Source organism: Gallinula chloropus, assembly GCF_964237585.1.
Source record: "Gallinula chloropus genome assembly, chromosome: 2".
Taxonomy (NCBI): Eukaryota; Metazoa; Chordata; class Aves; order Gruiformes; family Rallidae; genus Gallinula; species Gallinula chloropus.
In genome coordinates, this window is record NC_140086.1 from 120,119,117 (window position 1) to 120,137,785 (window position 18,669).

Consider the following 18,669-nt stretch of genomic DNA (forward strand, 5'->3'; position numbering starts at 1 on the left):
CTCTGAAAGCCGTAGAAAAGCAGCAATGCTGATCTACAGGGGAAGTGCCTAATAGTATGCAGATATAATTACTGAGTTACTGCAAGGTGTTCTGTTTATCTTACTTCTGCAAACTGCCTTTAGATTTTCGTTTGTTACACTATGTCCCCTTAGAAAGGATATGGTATATAAAAATGTGCTGTGCAAATAGTCTTTAATTTAAGTATAAGCACTTTTTAAGCCCCAGATATAATATAAATGGAGCCATACGGTTTACCTGGGTTTGCATGTCAAATAATTATGTTGTGGATTAAAATTTAGGTGGTGATCTCACTGCTGAACTGAGTTGTTTTTACAGTCAGCAATAGTATAGAATTTTCTCCTAATTAGTTAAACCTCAGTGTTTCAAGGGAGATAAACAAATGTTTTTAATTTGTAACTTTAAGTCTGTAGGAAGTTTTTCCAAGCTGTTATGCTGCTTCTCTCTCTCAATACTGAGTGTTTGGTGGGAACATGAGCACAATTTCTTGAGATAAGAAGGTATTCTACTGTTTAGCGAAATTTGGCTGAGCACTCACGGTGGCCTCTCAAGACCACAGTTAAAAGCTGCGATGTGTACTCAACTGTCAATCCCTTCTTATGATTTGTAAGACTTGTGAACAACTTGCATTGATTCTGTGCACTACTTAGATCTCTCAAACCTTGTTTTGGGACCTGAAAGTGCTTATTAAATTTCCTTTCAAAGGATTGTCTAACCTGAGAAAGGACAGAAAATATTGAGAAAATGATGGCGTGAATTTTGGTTTGCAGTGATCAGCATGCAACTGAGAGGGCCTGTGATATACTCTCTTTTCATGTATAACCTGTCACTGCTTTTCATCTCTATTTTCAGGTCATCCAAGATTTTTCAATCAGCTGTATGCTGGAATAGATTATTACTCGTTAGTGGCTCGTTTCATTACAGAAGCACTGAACCCAAGTGTGTAAGTTTAGTTCTTCATCCTCTTGATGAAATTGGCATGCTTTTTGGCATAACCAGTCATCCCCCCCACCCTTTCTGATTTGTGTTTTCAGTGTTACAGAGGTAGGAATCATGCAGGAATTTGGGAGAGGTTGACTGTATAGCTCACCAGAAGGTTGGCTAATCTGATGAGGCCATTTTTTTCTAGTTTGTGAGGTGGGGCTCACCTCAGTGCTTTTAAACCTAGACTTTTATCTTTCTTATTGCATAAAAGTGAATAAATCAGACTGAGTTGTTCTATTCCTTTGAAGCATTCTGCACAGTCAAATGCAAATGATTACCTGTCTACTCCTTGTGGTGGGTTGGTGCTGGCTGGAGGCCAGATGCCCACCAAAGTTGCTCTATCACTCCCATCCTCAGCTGAACAGGGGAGGAAAATATATGCTGAAGAGCTCATGGGTCAAGATAAGGACAGGGAGAGATCATTCAGCAATTACTGTTATGGGCAAAACAGACTCAAATGGGAAAAAAAATTGATCTAATTTATTACCCAATGAAAACAGAGTAGGATAATGAGAAATAAACCCAAATCTTAAAAGCAGCTCCCACCATTCCTCCCTTCTTCCTGGGCTCAACTTTGTTCTCAATTTCTCTACCTCCTCCTCCTGAGCAGCACGGGAGGGACGGGGTATGGGGGTTTTGGCCAGTTTATCATGAATTGTCTCTGCTGCTCCTTCCTCAGAGAGGCGTCTCATTCATTCTTTTCCCATGCTTCAATATGGGGCCCCTCTTGTGGGAGACAGTATTCCATGAATTTCTCCAATGTGAGTCCTTACCATGAGCTTCAGTTCTTCTTAAACTGTCCCAACATGGCTTCTATGGGGTGCAGACCTTCAGGAACAGACTGCTCCAGCACAGTCCCTCATGGGGTCACAAGTCCCCCTAGCAAACCTGCTCCAGCATGGGCTCCTTCCTTCATGGGCTGCGGGTCCTGCCACGAGCTTGCTCCAGTGTGGGCTTCCCACTGGGTCAGAGTCTCCTTTAGGTGTCTCTGCCTGCTCCAGCGTGGGGTCTCTCCACAGGCTGCAGGTGGGATCTTTGCTCCACATCATCTTCCATGGGCTGTAAGGGGACAAGCTGCTTCACCATGGTCTTTTCTGCCACCTGGGGCGCCTCCTCCCCCTCATTCTTCACTGACCTTGGTGTCTGCAAAGGTTTTTACATCATCTCACTCCTTTCTCTGGTGGTAAAAAGCTGCTACTTGCCTTTGGGTTTTTTTTCTTCTTAAATATGTTACCACAGAGGTGCTGCCACTGCCGCTGATTGGCTCGGCCTTGGTCAGCGGTGGCTCTGTCCTTAAGCTGGCTGGTATTGGCTCTGTTGAGCCTAGAGGAAGCTTCTAGTGCTTCTCATAGCAGCCACCTATGTCCCCCCCCTCCCCACTATGAAAGCTTTTCCAGACAAACCCAAAACACATGTGGAGCCCAAAGAAAAAACAATTTTTGCTTGCACTAGGTTATAGCTGAAATTTAGTCATGTGACCTACATTGAAAGCAAACTGGAAATACCAGTGTGGTGCTGTCAGGAACTAAGTTGTACTGGGTCAGATCCATAGTGGTTTTAGTTCTACTGCTGGTGGTGGTGAGCTTCTGATAGATTAGAGGAAGCAGCAAGAAACCTTTAATCTAGCAATATTCTGTGACATGAGTTCTGTAGTCTTCATACCAATCGCAGTGCTTCTGTTTTTGTTCAGATATACATATGAAGTATCCCCTGTGTTCCTGTTGGTGGAAGAAGCAGTCATCAAGAAAATGATTGAATTCATAGGCTGGGAAGAAGGTGATGGTATATTTAATCCAGGTAGGAATACTTCAGATTTCAAGATGAGTCATTATAAACCAACTAACGCCAGCGTGAACACTGGATTCATGTAGAATATCTTAAAAGGCATATGAAAATTCAGCAATGCCTACACACAGCTGTTTTGTCCAGGCTTGTCTTATGTGTTTCGAGTAATAACTCTGTGAATCTGATTGGCAAATGAATGGAAACGGCTCTACATTAAATATGATTATGTGGAAATTAATTGTTTCTAAATGATACCCTTCCCGACCTTATTTACAACAATACCAACAGCCTCATTGGACTGAGTCAAATTGATTGACAGACAGAGAGCTCATTTATGTGCTAGACACAAAACAGTGGTGCCTGTGGGCACTGATCTGTGTATCCTGCCTATCAGCTGTGGGAGCCAGATTTTGTCTTAGTGGGAGTGTCATGAGCTTAACAGCTTCCAGTTTTGATAGTTTTTTTAATGTTGTGATAAGGCCAACCAAACAAATATTTCTTAAGCTTCTTGAGAAGCTACAGTTTTCAAATGTTCTGTAGAGCAGCTTTCTACCGCACTGTATTGCAATAATTTCGTACCGGATTTGATGTGTGTTTTCAGTAGAATCTCTGCTTTTACAGCAGAATTGCTTTATTAAAACTTGCTGAGATACTGTCAAAAGATGAATGAATTGTACTTTTTTTTTGTGCTAGTTTTGTGTGAGGGTCTTTCTTATTATTTTGGTTTTGTTCTTTTAAGTGAATAACACCCAGCCTGGTCTTACCTTGCAGATCTTCCAGTTCCAACTCAGTCTGGGGTTTTTTGGGTAGTTTTTTTTTTTTTAAGGTTTTTTGTCTCTGAGGGCTGGTTGCCTGAGAGATCTCCTAGGCCCTGCACAGTGGAACCACAGCTGACTTCGGTGTGGGTAGCTGAACTGGCACTGCTTCTATGTGAATAGGAAGGAGCTGTTGTAGGAAGTCCTCTCACAGGGAGGAGTAGTTGGGCACAGTTCTTATTCTTCAGGAAATTTAGAATCACAGGTTAGTTGGGGTTGGAAGGGATTTCAAAGATCATCTAGTTCCAACCCCCCTGCTGTGGGCAGGGACACCCTTCACTAAACCAAGTTGCCCAAAGCCCCATCCAACCTGGCCTTGAACACTGCCAGGGAGGGGACGGCCACAGCTTCTCTGGGCAACCTGTGCCAGGGCCTCAGTACACTCACAGGGAAGAGTTTCTTCCTTAAAGAGTATTCAAATGCACTGGTTCTATACATGCTGCAGATCCCAGAGTTCATTTTATATCTGTAGGGTTTTGGGGAGAAAATAAGCATGGATGCATCTGTAGGCCAACTGTATGTTTTGGGTCTTTTTTTCCCCTAATAGATCAAGCATTAAGACACAGGGCAGATACTAGGACTGTGGCTTAAATGATATCTGTATGCTTCTTCTACAGGTGGATCTGTTTCTAATATGTATGCTATGAACTTAGCAAGATACAAATTTTGTCCTGAAATAAAGGAAAAAGGCCTTTCAGGTTTGCCAAGACTAGTCCTGTTCACTTCAGAAGAGGTAAAAACAAGCTTTTCTTTTCATTATGGAACTTCTAAAATGAACTTTATTTTTCAGTAGCTGCAAAATTTTATCACTTTCATATCTGATGGTGCAATAAATTTGTCATTGATGTATGATGTGAAATTTTGGAGCTAATTGGAGAAGTCTGATGGTAAATGTCCCTGCAGAAGCTTCCTTCCTTTCAGAACACAGATTTAGATGTTCCTGCTCTTGGAAATTGCTGATATAACAATGGGCTGTATGTGGGGCAAACATGAAGCAGAAGCATGTGGGTTGTTGGGGAAGCCTGTAGCATTTTATTTCCCACAGCATAAAGTCTAGCAGGAACCACAGGTAGGTTTTGGATGTCAAAGTTTTGGGTTTTTTTCCCTGCAGGTTTAACTTGTGCTAAACTGAGCCCTTGTACCTGTGAGTTGGCTCTGCAGCTCCCTCTCCACCCTGTATATGAATACATACTGTCTGTGGTACAGAACCAAACCCACTGTCAAGCATTTTGGAAAAACCTGATGGATCTTTAGACAGTTCTTCTTTAAATAATTGAAAATATGTGGCTAGGGTTAAAATTTTTTAATAATACCTGTCCAAACTGCCTGTGGGAAATGGAGTTATATTTATACATTTATTCTGAATCAGGTTTGGTTTTTCTTTGAGGCTTTTTTTTCTCACCTATTCCTCCAATTTTAGGAGTTTCTAATTTCATTAGTACAGAGCTGTTATTAATTCTGACTCCACTGTATAAAGGCCCCAGTGGAAGAATCTTAATGTACTCGGGAATATATAGTTACTAGTATAATATTAGTTCGTACGTTTATGCTCCAAACAGTTTGCAGTGTAAATAGACAAGAGGCTTATTTTGAAGAGGCCTGAGGGATGAAGGCATTGAATAAGTTGTCCAAGACAGCAGGTATATTTTGGAACTGGATCCAAATGTCCTAAATAAAGCGTTTTGGTTGTTTGGGTTTTTTTTTTCCCAGGCAAAATATGGTTAGGTTTTTTCTTTCTGAAAAGCATGTATGTGAAATGACGTGCCAGCTCATACTTAATCCATCATGTTGCATCTTAAAAATAGCTAAGGAGGAAAAAAATTAGGTTGAAACATGTTCCATTAATGCTTTTGAATTGCAGCACGTAGAATTTTTATTATGAAGTAACATTTTATTTCATTGCAAGATTTAACTAAAATGTATGCTTTCGTACTCTACAACAAAGCAGCATTTAATTTCATGACAAAAAAACTTTTATTTGATGCCCAGAGTAAACTTATATTGATGTCTTTGCTTCACCAGAAAGACTAAAACCATAAAACATAGAACTGAACGGGAAAAATAAGTTGGCAAACTATTTTCAAGGCAATGGTCTTGATCCCCACTGCTCTGCTTGATTCACAAAACCACATTGTTTTTAGTGCTGCTGCTCAATAATCACTTGCTGCAGAACTGCCACTTTAAGTAGTTGGATATTTTGACTTTTGTGTAAGATCTCTTGTGTTCATTCGTGGTTATGAGCAAGAAGATGTGGATATTTATATATGATTTAGATCCACCTGTTCTGAGTCCAAGCTACATTACCTTTTTAAATTTTATTTAGTTCAGATATGTCATATTGAGAATATAATTAATAAATGGTCCACACTGAAGATAAGTACATAAGTGCTTGTGTCACACACTCTGAATTTTTTATTTGTTTCCGTTTTGAGTATTCTTTTATTTAGTATTTTGTGCTTTTTTTTTTTAATGAGGTAAGTGGAGAAGCAAATGATTAAAAAAAATGGAGGAGTTAACAGCCTGTGTTTATCTTTGACGTGAATCAGGCAAACTGTGTTGGCATGGAGAAGCCATGAGGCTGTAATGAACTGAGAGTATTGATAAGGAGTCAAAACACATGGCTGCTGAAGGCACTTGTGTCGTTTTAGAGCCTGGCTTCAATGTGTTCAAATGAAAGTGTTTTTGCCTTGTGTTGCCAGGTTTCAGTCTGGCGCTTGGCAGACTGAAAGAGCTGCCTTGCTCTGTAGAGCAGAGGAACGCACAGGCTTGTCAGTGACTTTCATTTTCTGTGCTACATACTTTGTGTACATTCTTGGATAACATGAAGATGTATGTTTAGTGTTTGGCCTGCTTAAAGTCCTCACATGCTCTGGCCTTAAGGAACAAAGAGCCTCCTTGTTCCTCCAAGTAAAATGCTTGGCTGCTTCAAATCATGGTGATACACAATGAACACTGTTTGTCCTACTACTCCATAGTTCTCTTGCTGGACCATTACAGAGCGATTCCTCTGGAAAGAGTAGCTTGTGTAGAGAAAATGTTATATCCCACTTTCTTGAAGCATGATTTGTGGATCTGTAGGAGTGGAATGCTGTTGTAGTTACAGATGTCAGCCCACCTTTTAATCACTTTTTGCTATTCGAGTCCCATATGAACTTTATTCTGACCCCAGGATGTATTGCGTTGATCTGGAAGATAGAAATCTGCTAGATTTGAGGTAACTGAGAGTAGAAGGGAATGCATAAACAGTTGAAATGTGCATGCTGATATGAGCGGTTTTTTAGATGCAATGAAACTAAATTCCTCCCCAGTGCAACTTGATCATGAAAGTAATAAAGTGAGAGAACACAACATTAACTCACCATGTTTTCCCCTGTTGAAATTACCACAGACAAAAATGAGTAATAAAACAATCTCATAATAATGTAATTGCTTTATGCAATCATGTTTCTAGGAAACTTTTCAAAATCAAGAAAATACAAATTTATCTTCTGTTTTAATGAGCACCGGGGAAAAGTACCTTGTCTTTGCAAATGTTATTAGGCAACAAAAACTGTGTCTAGCTATAGTTAAAATAGTACAACAGCACATCTTACATGTACTGTTCCAATTTGATCTTGTGCTCAAAGGCATTAATTTCTCACTACAAATAGCTACAGTTTTAATAATGTGTCCAAACAAACAAAACTGCAAAAGACATGGCAAGACTAATCTCAATTCACAGTATTTAAAATGATTATTTAAAATTATGTCTATAACCTAGATACAAATAATACTTTTTATATGGATATTTCTTTCTCTTTTTTTTAGAAAGGGGACTATGAACAAGTGAATTAGTTGACACTGTTGTGACTGGAGCTGCTAAATGTTTCTTTGGTATATTTTTTCTCAAAATGATGCAGTCTAATTTAGCATAATGGCTTCTGGTAATGATACCAGGGGAAAAAAAATAAATACTGGTATATGTTCGATCAATGTAACTGAAAAGATTACTTTTTTCATCAAAGAAAGCATATTCCAAGTCTGTAGCTGTGTAAATCTTGTCCCTTTTCTGTCCTACTGGAGACCTGACAAAATTTTCCAAAGGGGCATGAGTGTTTGTGGAGGTGAGAAATAATGTATTTTGCAGCGTGTTTTGTTTTGGTATTCCCTTTGTTCTTCTCTTTTCCTCTGTGCTTGGGTATAATCACTCAGATGACCAAGCCTCTTTTATCTTTCTCCTAAACTCCCATAACATCTTTTATAACAAAATACAATTTTTTTAGTGATTGCCTGTTTACTAGTATGCTGAATTTGCAGGTCTCCTTCTTTCTCAGGTTGGAGCAGTCTGATTGCTCCTGGTGAATCATACCTTTTACTTGAACCTAATGGATAGAAATCAGTGATGGAGGCAACTTGTTCTTTAAGAGATTTACTAATCAGTTGAAAACATCTCAGAACTTCTACTGAACAACATACAGCCACTCTACAGTCATTATTACCATTATTCATGTAATTTGATGTAATGTAAGACTAATTACCCACCTATGTATGTTATTATTTTTCTAACAGTCTAAATGAATGAGCCCTAAAGGCTTTGTAGGTGTGTCATGTTACAAAATTTAGCTTTCTTAAAACTACCTGATACTATCAGGTAGTGTCTTTGTATGCCTTGATTTAAAAAGTGGGTGATTGTGGGGGAAACCTTTTTGTCAAAAAGAAAGAGAGCTCTTTGAGATGATCCATCTCATCAAAATAAGCGTGACAGGCTTTAATACCCTTAATATATTCATACCCACACATTAAAATGTTGTACACTTTTCATAATTATGTTCAGCAGTAACTGCATTTGTGTGAACTCTCTGGAAGAAAATGGAATTAATTAACCACCTGGCTTCACCTCCTGTATGAAAAGTAACAATTGCAGACATCTTCACGGTTGCTGGAGTATGTGTTATTTTAACTCTTCTGTAATAAAGTGAAAAAGAGCTGATTTTGGTTTTTTGAGATGAGCGGTGATAATCCAAGGTTTTGGATGATCTTGATTCTGAGAACAACTGTGTTGTCCTATGAGATGCTGTATACTCTCAAAACTGACTCCATTGCTGTGAGTGGGTAGGCATTTGGCATGCTGCAGTCTCTTCAGAGTGGTTTTGACATCTAAAAAATGTCTTCAGATCAAGAAGGTTACTGTATCTTTAATTCCCAGGCTAATCTTGAAGATGAATTAAGCCCAGATCACCATACTCTTGTTCTGAATTAAACAAAATGTTCTTATGCTGGAATAATAGCATCCACAGTAGAGCAGCAGGTCCTTATAGGGGCAAATGTTAGAAATATGGTAACTTGTAGCTCAAGTTTGGATTTTTTTTAACAGAAAAAAAGCTTGTAAAAAATAGTTGACTGTAGGCTTAAGTATTCCTCTCACCAGAGCCATGTTACCACATTCTGATTGAATAAACACCCATTTCTAATGTTCTTTGAGCAGGTGAAGAGGCCTCTGCTTTTACAGGCACCTCTCAGGTTTCATACACTAATGCCCCTTATTCAGTGAGAAGTGGGCTGTGTGTATCTTCAGTTGCTCAAAGATGCCTTTCTGATGCTGCCTAGCTAAAATTCCTTGCTGAAACAGCAACTTTTTTTTTTTTAAATGCAGACTGGTCCAGACTGGAACCTTTTGTAAAATTCATGTTAACTCTTGAAGATGTGTTGAGTCCTGCCTAAAGTCTGCTTGCTTTCATCATGGCTCCTAAGAGCCTCATTCATGTGAACAACCCTGGTAACTAAATACCAAGATTTTCAGGTCCTTTTGCAGAGATGGGGCTTTGAAGGTCTTGGAAGCCTCAGCTGTACTGCATCTAAAGGCCTTAGTAGGTCTTGGGAGTTGTGCTTTTTGATGCTATCAACAGAATTGCTGGATCAGGCCACAAATCAGTTTGATGTAGTATCCTGTCTCTAGTGGGCAACAGTGGATGTTTAGAGAAAGCATGTAGAAAAATCCCATGGATGAAGTGGTAGATGTATCACAAGACACATCCTAATTAAGAGTCCAGTTTCCAAGGAGTGGTGCTTTTGGACTTTCAGACCTATAGGTTGCTTCTCAGCTGTTGAGTTCAGGAGCCTTTGGATCCTTCTCATGCGTTTCCTAACTTCTGCACTTATCAATACTTCTGACTGAGTTCTATTTTGAAACATTAACTCTTCTCTGATGACACTTAAAAATTTCTGTTTTTCATTTTGATGCAGAGCCAGCTTAAAAAAAATCATATGGAACAGAGCTTTATATTTTTTCAGCCCACATTGTAAACATGGTGATCGCTGGGTTTTGTCTTATTTTCCCCAGTCCTCAGTGTGTATCATTAATTGTCAAATACAGGATGGTTTTGGTGCTGTGTAGCATTGTCAGCTTGCTTTTTGTGTTAAGATATACTGTTGTCATGACTGTTAGTTGCTATTAAATTAATTTCAGTGTCACTCTTCCCTATTTTCAGGAATTTATTTCTTCCTTTATAATCACATACTTACTTTTTTCATGCCTCTTTCATTTACAGTGTCATTACTCCATGAAGAAGGCAGCCTCCTTCCTGGGAATTGGTACAGAGAATGTTTGCTTCATCAAAACAGATGAAAGGTAAGCAAGCAAAGCTGTGGCTGTGGTTTCTGAGCCTTTTTAAAATGCAGTAGTGCTGTACATAACCAACCTATTTGAATGTAACTGAAAAAGTTTTAAATCTGTGTCCCTTAGAGGTAAGATGATACCTGAGGAACTGGAGAAACAAGTCCAACGGGCCAGGAAAGAGGTGAGAGGGGGAGAGAGAGAGTATGAAGGAGAGAGGAAGAGTGTATGCAGACTGTGTGCTTGTGTCTGAGTGAAAGGAAGGAAAACTAAGAGTGAGTGAAGTCTTAAAAATAGGGCAGTTAATGTACCAATGCCTTTCTAACAGGTGCAATCTGTTTGCAACAAACTTGTGTAACAAGCCAAGACTTCTAAGCACCCTTAGGAGGGAGAAAAATTCCACAGGGTGTTTACTACTAATGAAAGTCCTAAGAACAGCCCTGCTCTGAAGTACTTAGCACATTCCTTCTAGGATTTCTTTTTGCCCTTTATCCTTTTCTCCTAAATGGAGGCTGTATTTGTTTTCCTTAAATGGTAAACGAAAACTAGGTTTTTCAGTTAATTGCATCTGCTATTGCTCTGTCCTCAGCAGTGAGCAAGAGCTATAACATGGCTTAGGCTTTAAAACTATAATACAAGCTACAAATGCTTAATTTGTATTGTAGCAAGAGTGCAGAGATTCTGTCCTGTGCCTGTTTTTTCCCTGAGGACTTTGCCAGGTAGAAAGTCAAAGGCCAGTGTTTGGAAATGTACGTAGATTCCCACAGTCTGTAAGACAGCACTTACTATAGTCAACATAATTTATCTTAGAGAGCTTGGAGGGCTGAATGTGAATTCTAAGGTACGGAGCATCTTTTGGCTTGGTTAGCTCACCTTGTTTCTTGCTTTCAGTTTGTGTATGAGTGTGGTAGGATTCAGAGCTTGACCCTTAGTCCAAGATCTGTGAATACCAAGCAACTAGTGCAATGTCTACCATGGACTCCTACCTTGGGAAACCTACTTTTGTAGCTGGTAGAAAAGCCATGGCAATGCTGTCTTGTCATACCCTCGCTTTCACTAAGATCTGAGTTAGATACATCTGTGAAACAGCCATCTCTCTTTGTATCATGCTAGATAGAATAACTACTGGTACATGGTAGCCCTGAGGACCTAGCAAACTCACCTGCTTGCCTTTTTCTGTACTTCATGTTATCTGTGGAAGGCAACTTGTACTTTAGTCATTTGAGAAAGCGGGTGGGTGGGGGGAAGACTGAAATTAAATGGAGCAAGAGAAAGGCTGACAGGAGAATGAGCTCTTTGCTCTTGCTAAAACAGAATTCTTGTTTGTTGATGCAATAATAAACTTAATGGGTATTTGAAAGAAGTCCTCTGGCATTTATGATTTTAAATAAAAGGTCAATCTCAGTATGGTGCTCTGCAATTTAAAAACAAATGTTCTATATTAAAGTGCTCTGCTTACAGGAGAGCACTGTTTCGCTCGCATTTTAATGGAAGTTACCTGGTATATTGGAAGGTTTTCGTTTCATCAGAGCTTCAGTAAGTGTGTCTGTCCTTGATAAAGTGCTACTTCGCAACTTCTACAGAGGGACACTTCAGTGAATTACTGTAAATATTCTAATGACTCTAAACAACAGAGGATATATTCGCTAGCAGTAGGAGTGCAAAATGATCACTGACTATGAATGGCAAGAGTCTTCGTCTCTTTTGGGGCTTCAGTCAGGAAAATTTATTTAACAATTTTGTCAAGAATAATAAAAATTTAATTTCCTTCTTTGTGGGCAAAATGCAATGGTAACAATGTTTGGAATTTGTAGAGGTCCTAGACTTGTCCCCATATTCATGGGGGGCCTACTGGCTGCTGGGAGACCTTCGATTTTTATGTAGCTTTGGGAGAAAATTGGTGAGAGCACAAACAGGAGCTAGGTGCAGCAGATACATCTTGCCTCACTTGCAAGTATTTTGTGTGTGAGCTGCAGGCTCATGTAAGTTTGTAAGTTTGATTGACTTTTGTGGTAGATTGTACTAGGAATGAATGACCAAGAAGTGAATTATAGGCTGATAATTCTTTGTGAATGCATGGGATTAATTTAATTTAATTCCAAGGTTACTTTTCACTGCTTTAGGAGTTTGTGAAAAGATCTAAAATACAAATAAATCATAATTATGTACCATTCTAACAGTCCTCTGTGCTGTTCAAGAAGTGTAAAACTGTCAGAGTCTAAATATGAATCAAGCCTGTCTGCCTCTGTAGCAGATGTTTAAAGGAGGCAACACCTTTTTTTTAAAGAGCAATGATCAGATTTCAGTTGAAGTGAAGACACAAACAAGACTTGTATGTAGAGTTTGATTATTTTTTTTTTTTCAGCTGATGTGTGATTTCATATAAGCTGCACTGAGTTACATCAGCAGAGGTTTACATCATCTAAGAGATGTAATTCACTACAAATGGACTCCAGGGATTTCAGATTATACAAATTCAGTAACAACTTTAGTCCCTCCTCAGTTACAGTGTTCCCAACTGTGGGGCCAGATGTTGAAAGGTGCAGAGAAGTTCCTTCAGTGTATATTTACCAGTGAGACCGTGTAGTCATCGCTAGGGCTGGTACCCTCAATTTCATGAGTTTCAATTTCATAGTTGTTTCAAAGTCTACCAATTCTTTCCATTGTTTCATTTTCTACTCCTGAGTAGGCACAGGCATGTTACACTATGCAAGGGTAGGTGCCAGCGGGTATACGTGGCCTAGTCTGTTGTTGTAATTGTGCCCATGGTATTAGTTGAGTGGGAAAACAGTAAGCAAAGCCACTGAAACCACAACGGACGGATTGTGATGGCTGTCTGAGACTGCAACCTGACAACAGTTTGCCTTATCCCACCTGTCTAACCGTAAAACTGTCTTGAGATTTCCAGAGGTCTCTCTCCTGATGTTCAGTGACCATCTACGGCCTTTCCTGCTTTATAGACAGGAGTAGGAGTGAGCGAATAGCACTTTGCAGTAGATCATGTAGGCATGGAGGTCAGGCCGTGATGGCTGTCCCAGCTGCGGTGTGTGCCAGTGCTGCCAAAGGCAAACAGTGTTCCTCTTCACCAAGCAGAGAATGGGGGCACTGCAGAGACAATGCAGGTGAAACCCCTAAAGGGATGAGACCTTTCCTTGTATGGGTGGCCTGCTGGCGGAGCTAATAGCTTTATTGTGTTTGGCAGGATAGCAGCAAATATGGTAGTAAAATGTGGAAGACTGAGAAGTGAAAATCAGTGTATAGAGAGAGATGTCAAATATCTGGTATGTTTTGATCTTGATAAAACAAGCATCTGTCAAAACAGTCTGAAGCTGGTGAAATCTGCCCTGGGAGGATGTTAACTGGAAATGGAACATGCTTTTTTTTTTTCCCCTTTTTCAGTTTTTTTTTTTCTTTTTTAATAGTCAGCACTTTTAAATGTAGCACCTTCTGCTGGGAAACTAAAATATAGACTGTTGCATCTTTGTCCTGTATTCCTAGACCTTTTAATACTTTGGCTTTGCAGATATACTGGAAGAAATGAGTGGTGCAAATGACAGTTTTCTTGTTTTGAATCCTATTGCAGGGGTCAGCACCATTTCTTGTCTGTGCTACAGCAGGCACAACAGTGCTGGGAGCATTTGATCCTCTGGATAAAATTGCTGATATCTGTGAAAAGTATGGCCTCTGGCTTCACGTTGACGTGAGTTTGTGTACCACATAGCTGTATTTAGCATTGCTTTTTTTATAACTGCTATTTTTTCTTTACTGTTGATGATTCTTTGTAGAAGTAAGTTGGGCTCTAATAACTTTTATTATTATTTTTTTTTTTGCATAGAGAACAGAAAAACATTCTGATTTATTTGTGTCTGTTACGTGTGCTAAAAAAACAGCAAATAATTTGGTTGTGACAAGCAGTCAAAGCTATTTTGTCATTGTCAGGTTATACTTCAAAATTACTTTAAAATCAATTTCTTCTTGCTACCTCCTAAAAATGCTTCAAGGATGATTATATACAAATTTAACTTAGGATTCTTTCCACGTTCTATTAAAGAATGGGTATATTAGAATTGTGGTATGTGGTTCGTACAGGTTAAAATAAAAATATATTTCTGACTCAACCAGGCATAAATTATTCTGTTTCATATTTACAGGTTTAAGTTTTCTGTAGATCTCCTCATGCTTTCCTAAGTTGTCTGGAAACTTTTCTTCTCTCATTTCTTTATAATTTTAGGTTTGGTTATGAAAATCCATTCATGAACCTTTTTGGAATAAAAATTGAGCCTTTTTATTGCCTGAAAGAATTAGCTGTAAACATACTTTTTCTAAAACCAGGTCTCTTAATATTTTCTAAAATTACGTTCCCTTTATAATTGCAATGCCACAAATCCAGAATGGCTAAATTAAAACCCATGGAGCGATGTGAGAATCTGGAGCAACATTAATGGAGATCTTTAGATCCGCTCTAAATATTTGAAGTGTTTGTTTAATGTTGACTATTTAAAGAAAAATCACGTAGGCAGCAAATGTGTGTTTCAAATAATGTCTCACAGACATTAATAAATAAAGTCACCATGAGTCACAAGAGTTTTTTCTTACTGACCTGAAGGCAAAGATGCAGAATTTAGCCTTAGTATTTAAAGTGTGTGCAAAGCCTCCTCATGGCTGCATGCTGGTGGGAACAGCCCAGCAGATTTTCAGTACACTCAGAGAATTCATGGTAGGTGCTAGTCTCTCCTGTGTCTGCATATATAGTCAGTGGAAAGAGAGGTGTATCCAGAATCTGGGTTGGATCTTAGGTGAGTTGAATAGATGTGGCTGGAGCCATCTCCAATGGCCGTAGGAGAAGAATGAGTAGTCTCCTAACATACTGCCTCTAGCTGAATGACTAAAATTAGATAGGATGGGCCTGGGACATATTGTGAGCTATGTGTTTTATAACACAGTTGATAGTGCTTTATAAAGAATTAACTTTCTCTTTCCAATTTTGCCTCATGTTAAATTAAGGCAAAAATGTGTGTGAAGATCTTTGAACAGGACAGTAGCTATCAGATGTTAATTGATTCCCAGTAGAAGGACAAATGTCCAGTAATAAACTGGGCTCATGGTCCAAAAGACCAACTGTTCTGTTAAGGTGTGATTCACGTTATGAACTTCTCAATGGTTCTCAGGAGTTCTATCAGCTTTTTTTCCGTCTTTCCTTTCACCCTCTATGCAGAGTTGAGTGGATGACTTTATTTGTTGTTTAAAGTTTCTAGCTGTATTTATATGAGAACAGGATATCAGGAAAAGACTGAAAGCTTTCCATCAGGCAGACATTTATATACAAATGTAAAGTGAGCAGACTAACTCATAATGGGGCCTTTTTTCACTCACAGCGCCATTGGAAATAGGTTTACTATAAAAATACATGAAAAGGTATAGTGAGACCAGGCATCTGCCATTTGGAGTGTACAAGCAACACAGTGAAGAGTTGGATTTTTTTTTTCTTTGTTTTTAAGCAAGCCTACCTCCTCCTAGCCTCATAGGCAAGAATATAATATTTTTGGTAGCTTTTGAGGATCTACATTCCTCTGAAAGTCTTGGCTTCTTGTTGAATCATTTACACATTATGGAGGCTGAGTTACAGCAAGTGAATCCTACTGTTTGGGCCTGCTGTAACTGTAGAGGGGAAAAATGACACAGTACAATTAAAACAAAAGAGTGAAAACTAGGGGAAGTTCTGTGTAATTTAGGACTTTTCCTGTATTATTGATGGAAGTCAGGGTTATCTACTACAAATGGTCTCAAGAGCTGTTTACAAGAATATCTTCTATATTCTTGTTTACAAGAATATAGAAGTTGGAGCACAGGAAGTTCTGCACCAACATGAGGAAGATCTTTTTCACAGTGAGGGTGACAGACCCCTGGGACAGGCTGCCCAGGGAGGTGGTGGAGTCTCCGTCTCTGGAGATATTCAAGACCTGTCTGGATGCTGACCTGTGTGACTTGTTCTAGGGAACCTGCTTTGGCAAGGGGGTTGGATCAGATGATCTCTGGAGGTCCCTTCTGACCCCTACAATTCTGTGATTCTGTTATTTCCAGATTTGTCAGTTCTGTTATTTCCAGATTTACACTGATGTACTTCAGAATATTTTCTGATCCCCAAAATTGGTATGTTTGCCTTAGGGAGACACTTTTCATTAAATATGAAATGATAAAGCTCATAATTCTTACAAATGCAAAAGGGAGAATGTCAACTTAAAATCAGTGGGCTTCAAGAAGATAAATTTCAATAAAGTCAGAAATAGTAGATAAGCTCTCACATGGAGACAAACCTGAAAAGGGAGTTAAGCAAAAAGTTGTTTTAAGAAGATAATACCAATGAGCCCAAACTGTCTCAGCAGTCAAGCCATTCAACAGCCTAAGTGCAAAGAGTATAACCAAGTTTATTTTGTGTGTATTACAGTACTCATACATGCATCCCAGTTGCTCTTTGCGTTCTGTCATACACCTGTGATGCCTTTCTTAATGACTTGTTTTGCATCATCAATACACAGTCAAGCTCCAGCACTTAAGAATGTCATTTGTTGTGTTCATGTAGCTTTAAATACTATGTGTGACTATTTCTTCCCTGCTGGTCCTGACTTTGACTTTTTTTTTTTCCTATGGCTAGGCTATGGAAAATCAAGTTTGACCTGTCAGCCTGTGCTTAGGTAGTTAGTTTAATCACACTGTGAAGACAGAGATTCCTGTCCTTCAGCTGTAAGTGGTTTGTTGCATATGAAACACTGCAATTTTCCCATCCCTAGTTACCAATTACATTGTGTGGGACACAGATGATAATCTTTGTGTTTTGAGCTATCCTGCATTGCTGGATCAGCTGGATTTGTTGTAAACAAAAATGTGTCAATCTGGTTTGATCCATCTACCTTCCTTCTGTAGTCTCATGGATGGAGGAGAAGCAGTTAACTTCATTGTGTCTTTGCAACATCTCACCAGAAAGCCTGAGAAACATGCCAAGCAGCAGCTGTGGTAGTGAATGAAATCCTGGCTGGAAAATCATACCCAGAGAGCCAGTTACCAGTGGTTCAGTACTGAAAAGGAAGGAAAATTTTGAGGAGGATTCTGCAAATGTCCATCCTAACTTAGCAGTTAGTTGATATTTTCACGAATAGCTTGGATGAAAAAGAATACGCTGACTAAAATTGCAAGTGACATAAAACTGCTGCAAGAGGCAGTGGGAGGACAGGATTAGAAATCAAAAATATCTTGACAGTGTGGAGGAAAAAGTGGAAAAACTAGGCTACAGTTCAATAAAGATAGAGCTCTAAGTTTAAGCTGTAATAATCAACTGCAGAAACAGGCTGGGGATTGTTGGCTAGACAGCAGGTCTTCAGAATAAGATCTGGTATGTGAAGTATATCACAAATCAGTGATGGTAGGCATTTTCAGATAGGGTTAAATGTCTTTCAGAGTTGAATAAAGAAGATACATAAAATATTCTCTTTCTGCTTGGTGCTCCATCTGCGTTATCTAGATTGTGTCCAAATAAAAAGCTGTGTTTCAAGAAGGAAATGCAGGAGACCTCTAGCAGAAAGATTAGAGAATAGTAAAGCAGTGAGGATAAACAGATCCGTATCTGGAAATCATGACCAGTGAGGAAAGACTGAAAGCACTGATATTACTTGAACTAGAACAAAATTAAGACAATAGGTAATAGTCTACAGATGCTTTAAAAGCTGCTGCAAAAAGAAAAGGATAATCTGTTCTCTTGATCACTGCAGGTATGACAAGAGGTAATGCTGTTTAGGACTGACATTTTATATCTATAGGGTTGCTACTGTTAAACACAAATTAAGTGGTTAAATCATGCCGTCTCCATCATAAGAGGTCTTTAAAACCAGACAAAGCCAGTGATTTTCAGTCATCTTTGGCGCCTTTTCAGTCCTTTCCTGTTTTTTTTGTCAGCCCTGGACCCCTAAACAATTGTTCTTTGAACTGGGAAAAGAACCACGAAGCACAAGCTCGTTTGTAGTACTGAGTGATCGCTCAAGGAGCTATTTAAACTTGAAGTGTGGACCTCCAGTGCTATCATCCCTCTCTTCCAGATCTCCAGCAGTAATTTTTAAAACAAATGAAAAAAAAAAAAGTTGTGCCACTAGTGCTGTGGAGGCAGCTGAGTCTCTCTGCACCTTACTTTTCACCTTGATACTTATCGCAAACTGTGCGTGTTCCCTGATTCCTGGTCTCTAGATAAGACAAGTGTTTGACAGGCGTGAGATGAGTATGGCTGGTGCTGCCTTTAGGGGTGGCACACTGTTGAGATGACCTCTTCAGGGCCTTTCTAGGCCTGTTTTTCACAGACTGTGAAAATGGCAACTTTTTCAAATACAGCCAGCTTTGGATGCAAATTTTGTAAACATTTACTGTATTTCAGTGGGTTGCTTATGAATTATGAAAATCAAGTAATTAACTTAGTGACTGTTTTGGCTTTA

The 18,669-nt window shown here is 39.1% G+C and overlaps 1 protein-coding gene across 1 annotated transcript in view; it reads left to right on the forward strand.

Annotated features, from left to right (window-relative positions):
- Positions 1-18,669, forward strand: part of GADL1 (glutamate decarboxylase like 1) — a gene marked incomplete at its 5' end in the record, with an annotated part of 84,638 nt that overhangs the window by 13,381 nt on the left and 52,588 nt on the right. The window contains 6 exons of the mRNA XM_084260664.1: positions 872-962; positions 2,694-2,800; positions 4,221-4,336; positions 10,131-10,210; positions 10,325-10,379; positions 13,779-13,895. Coding sequence (XP_084116790.1) covers positions 872-962; positions 2,694-2,800; positions 4,221-4,336; positions 10,131-10,210; positions 10,325-10,379; positions 13,779-13,895 — 566 coding nt within the window. The remainder of the gene's footprint in view (positions 1-871; positions 963-2,693; positions 2,801-4,220; positions 4,337-10,130; positions 10,211-10,324; positions 10,380-13,778; positions 13,896-18,669) is intronic.